The 12,749-nt window shown below is 48.1% G+C and overlaps 1 protein-coding gene across 1 annotated transcript in view; it reads right to left on the bottom strand.

Annotated features, from left to right (window-relative positions):
- Nucleotides 1–12,517, bottom strand: part of LOC147110403 (mesothelin-like) — a 59,932-nt gene extending 47,415 nt beyond the window's left edge. Inside the window, exons 1-3 of the mRNA XM_086002230.1 lie at nucleotides 12,479–12,517; nucleotides 7,624–7,782; nucleotides 6,022–6,224 (exon numbers count right to left, since the gene is read on the bottom strand). Of these exons, the coding sequence (XP_085858356.1) occupies nucleotides 6,022–6,224; nucleotides 7,624–7,782; nucleotides 12,479–12,517 (401 nt within the window). The remainder of the gene's footprint in view (nucleotides 1–6,021; nucleotides 6,225–7,623; nucleotides 7,783–12,478) is intronic.
- Between the last annotated feature and the right edge of the window lie 232 nt (nucleotides 12,518–12,749).

Below are 12,749 nucleotides of genomic sequence, written 5' to 3'. Positions count from 1 at the left end.
TGCCCTCACCACGGATGCTTCCGACTATGCCATAGGCGCCGTGCAAGCACAGTGGGTCAACGAGTCGTGGCAGCCACTGGCATTCTTCAGCCGCCAACTCCGGCGCAACGAACGCAAATATAGTACTTTCGACCGTGAGTTGCTGGCACTGTTCCTGGCCATTCGCCATTTTCGTTTCCTGTTGGAGGGGCGTCCCTTCACTGTGTTTGTAGATCACAAACCACTGACTTTTGCAATGGCCAAGACCGCCGAACCGTGGTCGGCCCGACAGCAGAGACAGCTAACTTACATTTCGGAATTCACGACAGACATCCAGCATGTAGCTGGCAAGGACAATTTGGTAGCCGATTGCCTTTCTCGCGTGCCCGTATGGGCAGTCCAGTTGGGCATCGATTATGCCCTCATGGCCACCGACCAAGCACCCGACCCTGAAACGCAGTCGTATCGCGCCGACACCTCTAGCCTCCAACTGGCCGATGTGCAATTCCACGCAGCAGGCACCTCGTTGCTCTGCGATGTCTCCATGGCGGATCCTTGCCCGATCGTTCCAGCTGCCTGGTGCCGCCAAGTCTTCGATGCCATCCATGGGCTTTCACACCCGGGTGTGAAAGCATCCCAAAAATTACTGTCGGCTAAGTTCGTCTGGAGAGGAATGCGTAAGGATATCCGCGACTGGGCTAACACCTGCGTCGTCTGTCAAAAGTCTAAGGTGCAGCGCCACGTCAGGGCCCCATTGGCCACGTTCGCTGTGCCAGAACGGTGATTCGACCACGTCAACGTGGATCTCGTCGGACCGCTGCCACCGTCCCAGGGTTACACACACATTCTAACCATGGTCGATTGTACTACCAGATGGCCCGAGGCAGTACCTTTGGCGTCTACTACGTCTGCCGATGTAGCCAGAGCGTTCCTCTCCTCGTGGGTCGCACGTTTCGGCGTTCCGCCAGATATTTCTTCAGACCGCAGTCCACAATTCTCGTCCAAGTTCTGGAACGCTGTGGCCCAGGGTCTTGGCACCAAACTCCACCGCACTCCGGCCTATCACCCACAGGCAAACAGTTTGTGCGAACGTTTCCACCGATCGTTAAAGGCATCGCTGAGAGCCAGCCTCCAAGGTGCCGGCTGGGTGGATAAGCTTCCATGGGTCATGTTGGGGCTGCGCACGGCACCCAAAGAGGACCTGCAATCGTCTGCCGCAGAGCTCGTGTACGGTCAGCCGCTCCGCGTACCGGGAGATTTCCTGCCGCTTCATGGTCTGCGGCCGACCAACTAAGCAACCACTGGGAAATGGCCAAGGCTTTCGCGCCCATTCCGACTTTGCATCACGGCCTGCCATCTTCGCACGTTCCAGCGGAGCTAAAACATGCTGAATTCGTATTCATTCGGCATGATGCCCATGGGGATCCGCTCAAGGCTCCCTACACAGGACCTTTCCGCGTAATAGAGCCCGGCGACAAGAGTTTCTCGGTTGACATCGGTGGTAAGCCAGACCACATCTCCACTGATCGTCTGAAACCGGCGCATCTGGACATCGACCGGCCAGTAGAGACTGCACAGCCGCCACGCCGTGGCCGCCCTCCAGCTGCATCCGCACCAGTCTGAAGGCTCCCATCCGCCAGCCCGCCCGCTGTTCAACAACGTTCACTCCGAGAATACAGGAGTCGCTCTGACAGGCTTGTCAGACCTCCTAGTCGATTGACTTTTACTGTTAAAGACAATTCTGGGGGGGCGCATGTGGCAGAGCCACCAAGGGGACTCTGATCTTATGTACATAATTATCTTTAACTAATTGTTAGCTACAGAATGAATCTGTATCTCTGTTCATATTATCGCATGTACATAGCGCGGTCCCTTTAAGACTGAGACCCAACGCGATGACTTCATCACGTTATCCTCCAGTGGCGAGAAAACGTGATGACGTCCGACCAGGGAGGGGCTCTAGTCAGTCCTCGTGGAGCTAGCAACCAGTACAGACCTGTTATCCAGCTTTCCATTGTTTTAGTGTTAAATTCTGTTTTAGTATTAAACATCGTTTGTTTAATAGACTGACTCAATCTCAGTCCTTTAGTTAGGAATCTAGCCGTTCCTACACCCACTTTGTTTCAGTCCAATAAATCATCTCAGATAGATGTTAATACACCAGAGGCAATTTTTCCAGCTTTACACTGCAAGCTGGCAGCCTTGTCTGCCAGAATCATCATTTTCCCAACATTTAAATGAATAGCTTTAGAAGATCGTGCACAGCATACTCCTGAATTAAGTGATGGAGAGACTCTGTCCAAAGCATGAAGTTAGAAGATTACTCCAATGATTAATTTTAAACAGCTTTTATTTACATTTTCCATCATTTTTTAATCCCACTTGGTCATTTTTTCCCCTGCAGCCTCCTTTAGCCAGGAGGGCCAGGCCAGACCATGGACTGCTGTATCACTCCTCTCCCAATATTGTCTAGCTAGTAGGAGTTTGACTCTGTTCAGCAACACAGTGGACTGGATTTTACTGGCTGAGATGAGTTGGGGGCGGGACTGCTGCCTTCCGGGTTCTAGTCCCGCCCTCAGTGACGTCCGACGCACAGACGCTATTTTCCCCCGATTGGCCTTGTTAAGCCCGCTGGGCAGGCTTGCTGACCAATTAAGGGAAAGCCGATGTCGGATGACGTCAGTTGAATAGAACTGCGTTTATGTGCTAAACCATAAATGTATTTTGATGCTTTGGCAACATAAGATGTAACTTATCATGCCAATAAAGCGATTTAAATTGTAAAAAAATTGTAAATTGATGACGCTTCATCTGCTGGTTTTCTTAAAGGGACATGAACCATAAATTTTTGACAGTGTTTGACAGCATTGAGGTGCTGTCAAACACTGACAATCACTGTACAAAGATGAGCCCTTGCACCCAGGCTCTCCAATGACTCTCTCCTTAGGATAAAACAGATGGCAGCTGCAGGTGAGGTTACAGAAGCGATCTGTCACTTCTCCCAATGAGGTGAGGGCACACAAACACTTCAAAACTTGTCATCTACAGAAAAATCTGAACACATTAAAAATGACTTTCCCAACATTTCCTTACCTCCAATACCAGTGTCCCATTGCATCCTTCATACCACTTCTGCAACTGTCATCTATACACAACTATTACAACAGACCCACACCGCGCCTCACTTACCCTGGCAGGGTTTCCCGGCATCGGGAAGCCCGCAGAAGTCTCAAAATGGGAAAAAGCCTCTTAACTGCCTGTTGGCCAGAATCCTCTTCCTGCTTCTAGGAGTCGGGACCCTGCGCAAATCAGGGACCTTACTCCTGGGAAGATTGGTTGGAGGCAGGTTGGGAGCGGGTTCGGGACCCTCTCCCATTCTTCTTGATTTTCCCAGCAGTCCCGCCTCCTCAGGGCTGGTAAAATCCAGCCCAGTTTGTCAGCTGTGGCTCAGTGGGTTGCACTCTTGCCTCAGAGTCAGAAGAACGTGGGTTGAAGTTCCACTCCAGGGACTTGAGCACAAAAATTTAGCCTGACACTCCAGTGGTGTACTGAGGGAATGCTGCACTGTTGGAGTCGTAGGGCTCGAATTTCCAAGCGCCGTGGAGGCGGGAAAATTGCAGAATCGGAGGTCACGAACCCAACCCGCCTCCGTGCCAATGTCCCAGGAGGCGGGAACCCGACCTGTGCTGGGAGCCGCCTCCCCGAGGCGGGAAGGGGATTAGTGCCAATTAACTACCTGTTAACAGGTAGTTAACAGGCAGTTTTTTGCCCCTAATCCCTATTTTTAGCCCTGAAGTGTGGGCTTCCCGACGGCTCCGAACCACGCCAAGTTAGCGAGATGGACCGTCGGTCTGCAGCGGTTGGAGGGGTCGAGATGTCCATTGTGCAGGTGAGTGATGGGTGCATGTGTGCAGAGGTAAGTGTGTGAGGTAAGTGTAAAGTGTTTTAATAAGTTTTACTTACCTTTACTTTCTCCTGCAGGCTTCCTTCCTTCAGTTCTTGGGAGTCCCTCAGTTCACTGGCACAGAAAGCAGAATGGCCGCTGAAATGTCAAAAGCTGCATCATTCTGCTTTCTGGTCTGGAGAGATCTCTAACTGAGTCTGAGTAGAAGGACTCAAGTTAGAAGACAGATTGTCAGTGTTTGACAGCTTCACAGAGCTGTCAAATGCTGATTTTTCATCCGTCAAAAGCTCTTGACAGATGAAATGTCAATCACTGACATCACCAGTAACCAGGTGTCCCTTAATTGGCCTGCTGAGCCCGCTGGGAGGGCTTAACAAGGTCAATCAAGGGAAAATAGCATGGGTTGGCCACAAGTCGATGGAGGTGGGGCTACAACCCAAAAAGTGGGAGTCCCGCCTCCACTGACAAAATCCAGCCCGTAGAGTCAGGGGAGTTATCCCTGGTGTCCTGGACAATATTTATCCTTCAATCAACATCAGTAAAACAGACTGGGCTGGATTTTACAAGCTCTGAGGAGGCGGGATTGCTGGGAAAGTCAGAAAGAATGGGAGCGGGTCCTGAACCTGCTCCATAGCTGCCTCCAACCAATCTTCCCGGGAGTCGAGTCCCCGATTTGCGCAGGGACCCGACTCCTAGCAGCGGGAAGAGGATTACGACCACTTAACTGCCTGTTAGCAGGTAATTAACAGGCAATTAACAAGCTTTTTCCAATTTTGAGACTTCTGCTGCGGGCTTCTCGACGTCGGGTAACCCCGCCAGGGTAAGTGAGGCATGCTGTGGGTCTGTTGTTATGTTGGTGTATAGATGACAGCTGCAGAAATGGTGTGAAGGATGCAATGGGACACTGGTGAGTATCAGAGGTAAGGAAATGTTGAGAATATCATTTTTAATGTGTTTAGATTTTTCTGTTGGTGACAAGCTTTGAGAGTTTGTGTGGCCTCAGCTCATTGGGAGAAGTGACAGATCGCTTCGGTACCCTCACCTGCAGCTGCCATCTGTTTTATCCTAAGGAGATAGCCATTGGAGAGCCTGGGTGGAAGGGCTCACCTGTGTACAGTGATTGAGGCGCTGTCAAACACTGACAATGCTGTCAAACATTGTCAAAAAAATCATGTCAAAAATTTATGGTTCATGTGCCTTTAAGAAAACCGGCAGATGAAGCGTCACCAACTGACGTCATCTGACACCGGTTTTCCTTTAATTGGCCAGCAAGCCTGCAGGGCGGGCTTAACATAGCCAATCAGGGGAAAATAGCATCTGTGCGTCGGACGTCGCTGGGGGCGGGACTAGAACCCGGAAGGCAGCAGTCCCTCCCCCAACGCGTCTTGGTGAGTAAAATCCAGCCCATTGTGATTGCTGTTTGTGGGAGCTTGCAGTGCGCAAATTGGCCGCCTCATTTCCTACATTACAACAGTGACTACACTTCATAAGTAACTGTAAAGCGCTTTGGGATGTCCCAAGGTCGTGAAAGGCACCACATACATGCAAGTCTTTCTTTCTTTGCAAGTCTGCATTTAAGTTTCCTTTGTATTTCTGTTTGTTCTGATAATTCTGTCATTAACTCTATAATTAATTGCCTTTTCTCTGTCTCCATGTTGTTAACTGGGAACCTGCTGCCAGGCCTCTGCTCTATAACTGAGCACTAAATGGTGCAGGATGTCTTTACACCAATTCTCTGTACTTCTCAGTGAGTAGTGCTTGGCCTTCACTTGGACGCTACCTACAACAGTATGCCCAAGCCATCATGCAGGGAATCAAGGAGTTGTACCCACAACCTACTATTCCATTGGAGCTCCAGTGCAATGTGCCACCATGGTGTTTCATATTGGGAATGATAGTTGCGTACAAAATGTACAACAATCTTTGGAAAGTTGATCAAAAATCAGATAAAAAGCAATATTTGGACATCCTTAAAAGCAATAAGATCACTGAATTATACGGAGATCCAATGCAAAACAAAAACATACTTTTCAATCTCTCACTATAAGTAAATTGTTAAGAACACTACAAATTAGTTAATATTTCAAATGTTTCAAAGAAGTGGAGCAACACTTTGAGATAAAATACTGAGAACATACATGATCTGAGCTCCACTGCAGCTCGCATTGGTCAGAATTAATTCAGTCAAATTTCCATTCAGTTCTGGTATCAGCAGTTGAAGCCTAGTATCAAGCCAAGCCTGGAGCTCAGTTTCATTAGAACTGGAAATAATCGGCTCAGCACGGGTCAGAACGTCACTCAGTAAAGTGGATGCCACCTCCGGGGCCAGTGTTACATTGTTCTGGAAAAGTTAACAAACAGAATGAAATGCACCAAGTTCTACCAGATTAAACCATAAATGCTCAAATTCACCTATATGCATTCCTCACATAAGTAAATTCCTATGGGCCCAGAACTTGGTGTCGGGGGCTTGCCGTGCGTGCAAGCCCCCGATCTGCACTCACCCTGCGCGCTGACATCTGAAGCCCGGGCCTGCTTGCATTTCCTGTCACAGGCCCGATTCAGATGTCAGCGCGCAGTGCTTACCTGATCCAGCGGCGTAGTTAGTGCGATGTGCCGGCTGGGATCAGGTGAGCACTGTACAACCAATCAGGGGAGGGGAAGGTTCATTCATGAGTTTGAGAGTAAGAACTGTCAAACTCATGAAAACTACGGGGGCCCAAAACACTATTTAAACTTTAAATAAAAATTTAAAAAACATCCCAATCATTAAATTAAGTATAAATACATTAAAAAAAAATAATTTAAACAATAATTTTTTTTTTTGAAAAAAATAAATTTTTAATAAAAAGGGTCTAAAACTAAACTTACCTTATTGTAGATTCTTTAAAATAATAAACCTGTGGAAAAAAAAAATCTAAATTGCACTAAAACACCACTTACCTGTAAAAATAAATACTTACGTGTGCTTTTTACAAGCGTAAAGACCGGAGGCCTTTAGACATGCGCAAATCCCCCAAAACAGAGGAAATCCAAGACGCACGCGCAGCCCCCTACAGCGCACGCGCTAGCCTCTTCACCTCTTGGGTTAGAGGAGAGGAAATGCCGGTTTTCAGCGCATGCGCTGTGCATGCTGAAAACCGGCATTTCCTCCGGCCAGACGCGAGTACCCCTTCCATACTCACGCGTTTGGGGAGGAATTACTGCCCCAACATGTTTTCAAATTGCCACCAATTACCAAGCCGTTCTTCATTTAGCAAGTGCTGGTCTAACTTATTATACACAAGTCTGATTGGAAGCCACTTGAGAGAAACGAAAGTGGCTTGTTCATCTGATCTCTGGAAATGGATTGCTGCCTATAATTCAGAGTCAATATTGTTCGCCGAGTCAATTTTGCTCAAAAATTATATGATGAGGGTTTCTGTGATTTATGAGGGATTCCCTGTGGCTCCATGTGATGCAGCATCGCAAATTATATTGGGTTGGTTGACACTGAGAATGGATTTTTGCCTATAATTCGCTGAGATATTCTACTGTTTATATGATAAGGGGTTTGGTGATTTATGAGGGACTCCATGTGATGTAGCATCGCACAGGATATTGGGTTAGTTGACAAGGTCTCATAGGATACAGGGTTACTTTTGGTTGTGCACTATACAAAATTCTTCATCATCCATCAATTATAAAAATGCTCCTCTGTTTTATTCCTCACAGTACCATTAGCAGTTGGCATTTCCTACCTGCTTTGTCTCAAAGCTGAATATGTCCATGAATTGAGTAATACTATCAGCTGTGATGCTGCTCATAACCTTCCGTACATCATCTGAATCCTTCAGTGTTCCATTGCTAGCAGACAATTGGGCAAGCTGCCTTACAGTCAGCAAATCCACAACATCAATCTGGAGAAAAATAAGAAAATTTCTATTCTATTCATGCAGAATTAACCAAGAATTATTTCATCAAAAGTTATTCATTGTTCTTAAATTGTTTTAATATTTTCCAAGGCAACTTGATTACCCAGGGAAATATATTATAAAAAAATACTTTTAGCACTTTTGTAAACAGAGAAGTCTACAATGATAGGATTGATGACTCATTGAAACATTGATTTCTATTGGTATGCCAAGATTTTAAATGAACCTTAAAAAATAAAGATAAAGAAAGAAATAACAGTGTGCTGCAGCATATGTAGGGTTCGATTTTCCCAGCCCCGAGGAGGCAGATTTGGAGGCGTGCGAGTTGTTAAAATCGCCAAAACTGGCAGGCGGGCCCATTCCCGCCTCCAAGCAATTTTCCCAAGTGTGTGTTTTCTGACCCGCTTTCCATCCCGCCTCCAAGAGGCGGGATAGGCCTTTAAGGCCCTTAACAACCACTTAATTGCCTCTATAATCCCATTTTGAGAGGCCTTTCCGATTTTAACACATTTCCCCCATCCTACACGCCTCCTCTGGAACACGCCAGGTAATCCTGGCGGCATCACTAGTGGATTGCTTACGAACAGCTTCAGCTCCACCATTACAAAGGAGTTTTCACCGATGATCATTTGCAGGTGGCAGAACTTAGTTGTTTCAGGTCTGGGGGAACTTTTAGCAGGCATACTCAGTGTTGTGGAAGTTTGGAGCCTGACACCCATCTCCAGTGTGACCTCCTTGGAAACATCTCTCCCCACCTTGACTAAGTGCTTCCTCAACTGAGGCATATACCAGAAGCATGGCGACCACTTCATTCCTTTCCTCCTGGACATCAGATTCGGATGAAAACCAGCCGCGACAGCAGCAGAACCATGAGCAACAGCAGGAACATCAACAGGAGCACCAAGCTGCTAGTCACCCACCTGAAGATGCACCGGCCAGAAGGCGCCAGAGTGCCACCATATTGCTGCCCAGGATGCAAGGGACGCACGCATGTTGGTCACATTTGTTTAGCCTGCACAATCAAACAGTTTAGCCTCGCACCTTCTTACCAGAGCATCGACAATGGACAAGAACCTGCGGATTCCTCTCACTCTGACCACCATACTGACAATTGCAAGTCACCCTAAGCCCTCAATGTGGAAGTCCCATTAGCGAAATGACACACGCCATAACTGCAACAGTTTGCCATCAGAATTTTTTATGACAATAAGCAACTGATGGCTTCTCAAAATTTAACACATTACACCCAAGTGACAACCCTTGTGACTACTTGTGCATTATCTTCCTCTTACACGTGCTCCTACGTGGTGCTTCCCCTGTGGCTACAGCAGATGTGGAGGCCCCTTGCTCACTTTCTTGCTGCTCCTGTCTCGACACCTTTGGCAGGCGTCCTCTGGGGTTGCGAACCTGTGAGGGCTCGGCAACAGTCTGCTGTTCCTGCGGCTGTGCAGGGGTTGAGAGGCCGATCTCAGTTGGGTGGGGACTCTGACCGAGGGCTCTGCAGTGGCATGGTTGTGTGAGCGCTTGGAGAGGAGCCCCCGCTTTCTTGTTGTATGCCACCAACATCCCTCTCATGGGTCAGCCCCACTTCAGAGCTAGCAAGTGGCTGGACAGCACCTTGCTGCACTACAGGGGGGCCATGAGGACTTGTTTCTGCACTACAAGTCCTACTCCAGAGGACTTGCATGAAGGTCTGGTTTGTTTGCTCAATAGCTGACCATCGCTCTTCAAGAGATGTCAGTCTATTCTGAACAATTACCATGTTTTCCATACCCTGGCGACTAAGCTCCTCCATGGACGTAGCCATCCTCTCCTCTATGGTAGCCAGCCTTACCATGGAGGTAGCCATCCTTTCCAAGGAGGGTGCCATCCTTTCCGCAGTGATGCGTTCATGCGCCAATGCCGCCACAAAGGCTCTGCTCATGTTCGCGATGGACTCCTCCATTCGCTCCACACTCGCAGCGACCCTGGAGACAAAACCTGCTAGAGACTCCTACATCTGTTCCTGGAGTTCCAGCACCGCTCTCCTTCTGGATGGACCCAGAGGCACAGGGTCGACATGCAGCTGAGCCAAGCTGGCAGAGTCCTGCGCCCTCTGATGAGGACTCTCCACTGCTGTCCCTGTCTCCACCATCTGCTGATGCTCACTTGTGAGCTGTGATACACCAGGTGACAACACTACTGTATCTCGCGAAGGTCCGACCGAGGTGTGAGTGTCTGCGCTGGTGCTGGGTGCTCTGAATTTTGCTGACGTTGTGCCCTCAGAGGTTGCAGCTTCCTCTGAGGAGTTTGGAAGCTCAGGCTCTTCCTCCTGGACAGTGGGGATGGGGGCTCTCGATGGTCCTGTGGGGGAGTAAAGGGAAGAGTTAGAGATGTGAGGTCAAGGTTACATGAACATTGAAAAGTGCAGATGATCATAAGTCAATCTGTTAGAGCATCAGATTCATTATCAGTGACTCATGCAATGTCAATGAGAGAGATGCCAAGCTATTCTGTCAACAGCTTGCTGCGATGCGCCCATCTGTCTGTCCCCCACTTGGGAATCCTCCTCGATTCTGGTGATCTCCAGGGCCGCCTCCTCCCAGGGGGTGAGCTGGGCTACTGAGGGTGGCCCTCCTCCGGTCATGGCTCTTTCCCTCTTATTGTGGGCTCCCTTTTCCTGCAATGAGGGACACAAGTGGAGTTTGAGTGAGAATGAAGGAGTGAGTGTAGAGAATCCATAGCATAGATGCTTAGGAGGATACAAAGGACCCTCCCTGTGTGCTGAAAGCTGTTGTTGTCATGGCATCACAGTGATGGGGAGTGTGAGGGCTGCATGGTTGAATAGTTAAGTGAATGTGACCTTAGAGAGAGAGGGAATGGGCAAGAGTGCAGGCATGTAAGTGTCAAGTGGAATGTTGAGGAAGAGGTTGCAAAGCAGAGTGCTGGTGAGGAGAGGCGATGGGGATCAGATTGAGGGTGATGGGAAAGTCATACTCACTTTTCTTGTTCGGAGAAGATCATGAAACCTCTTCCTGCATTGCAGCCAGGTTCTGCGGCTCAGCGAGATGGCGCTGACCTCCTGGGCCACTTGCAGCCACACAGCTTTTGTCTGCTGGGGTGGCTTTTTTCTCCCTGAGGAAGGGAACAGCACCTCCTTCTTGGATCTCGCTCCCTCCACCAGAGCTTGGAGGGAGGGCTCATCGAAGCGTGGAGCACACTTTGGTCCACTGCTGGACATAGTTGATGAAGAAGGTGAAGACAGCAATGGCCATAAAGGTTGCAGTCTGCAGAAGAAGCAAGGCTGCTTGCAGGCCTTAAATCCAGCAGCATTGATGACATCATCGGAGGCGACTTTCTGTTTGAAAAGACTCATTGGGCCAGGGGTTTCCACACGCAGGAAATTAATTGGCCAATTATGGGAAAATCCCACTTTATCAGCACTTCAATTAGGAGTTGGGGTCTTGGCACGATTTCCACCCGACACGCCCCAGCCCGCCCACACTGACAAAATCCAGCCCGTAGTGTCTGTTGATGGGGGATTTCCCCCAGGGGTGAATTGCTAGGCTGAAGCAGCTAGCTTTGATATTGGGCCGGATTTTCCGATCCCTACGGGTGGGTACGCGCTGTGTACCCACCCGTAGGGACATCGGAAATGCCGGTTTCAGGCATGCACAGCACATGCGCTGGAAACCAGCATTTCCGATCTGTCAAGAAAGCTCTTGACAGATCCTCCGGCTGCCCGGGAGAAGGACCTCTGCGGGCGGAGAGTTCCACTTATTGGAGACCCTCCGCCCGCAGAAAACCCTTACAATTCATTGCGCCAGGATAAGAGTTGAAAAAAAGTTTTAAAAACAATGTTTTTCCACTGATTTATCATTTTAAAATACTTTAAAAAATGGTAAGTTTATTTTTAGCCCCGTAAAAAGCTTAATTTTTTTCAAAAATTTAGTTTTGTTTAAAATAGTTAATTTATTTGTACTTTCAAGTCATTTTAAAAATGTGATTTTGAAAAAATTTATTTAAATTTTACTATGTTTTGGGAGTGATCTCCATTCCCTTCTTTGATTGGCTCCCCATGGCCCACGTGATCCCAGGAACGCTGCGAACTACCTGCGCCTCTGGGATACGTGGGCCCTGTGCACCGGCAGTTTGGAGAGGCCCAGCATCGGAACTGTACGCCTCCCGGGAGCCCTCAGGTAACGGTGCTGATTTTTCCACATCGCAGTCCTCCGCCCGCGGGAGGCCTGCGATCGGAATATCTGGGCCATTAACTCCAAGGATCGCTTCACCTCGAGCACAGGCTGAACAATGAGCTTTCATGTATGTACAGAAAGCATCCGCCATTGTGATGGTGGGGAGCAGTGAGTGAGCCATCCGCACTGTTATTGTATATGAAGAGTTAATTTGAAATAAGAGCTATGGGAGGTAAAATTAGTCTTCTCCAGTAGCGCGAAATGGGCTCATAACAAATTGGCAGCCTGTTTTACACTGCGTCCATTTTCTTTTCATTGACTTCAATGTGCACAATGTAAAACGGGTTGCTTGAGCAAAGTTTTGGGAGCATTCTGCTGCTGGTTGTTACCATTTCAAAACTTCTCAATGTAGTGCCAGAACCCTGTGATGCAATTTATGTTTTTAAGCATCTGTAAAATAAACTTGCACAGTATTCTCTAGAAAGGACTTGCTGTCAGAGGCTTACTCTTGGAAACAGGTTATGTGAACAAGTGTCTTCAGTCATACAGGATAAAGCATTTTCCTAAACTTCCCACTAGATATTTCATACCTTTCTAAATATATCTGAATAGTTTTTTTCCACCTAAATTAATACAGATGTCAGTAACTGAACCGACCAGGGGGCAAGCAACCTTAGATCTGGTCCTGTGTAACGAGACGGGATTAATTAAAAATGTCCTAGTAAAGGATCCCCTTGGAATGAGTGACCATAACATGGTTGAATTCCATATTCAATT

This window comes from Somniosus microcephalus, chromosome 11 (assembly GCF_052327205.1).
Source record: "Somniosus microcephalus isolate GS21.2 chromosome 11, FLI_Smic_1.0, whole genome shotgun sequence".
Taxonomy (NCBI): Eukaryota; Metazoa; Chordata; class Chondrichthyes; order Squaliformes; family Somniosidae; genus Somniosus; species Somniosus microcephalus.
Note: the sequence above shows the minus strand (reverse complement) of the source record. Positions and strands in the feature narration are given on the sequence as shown.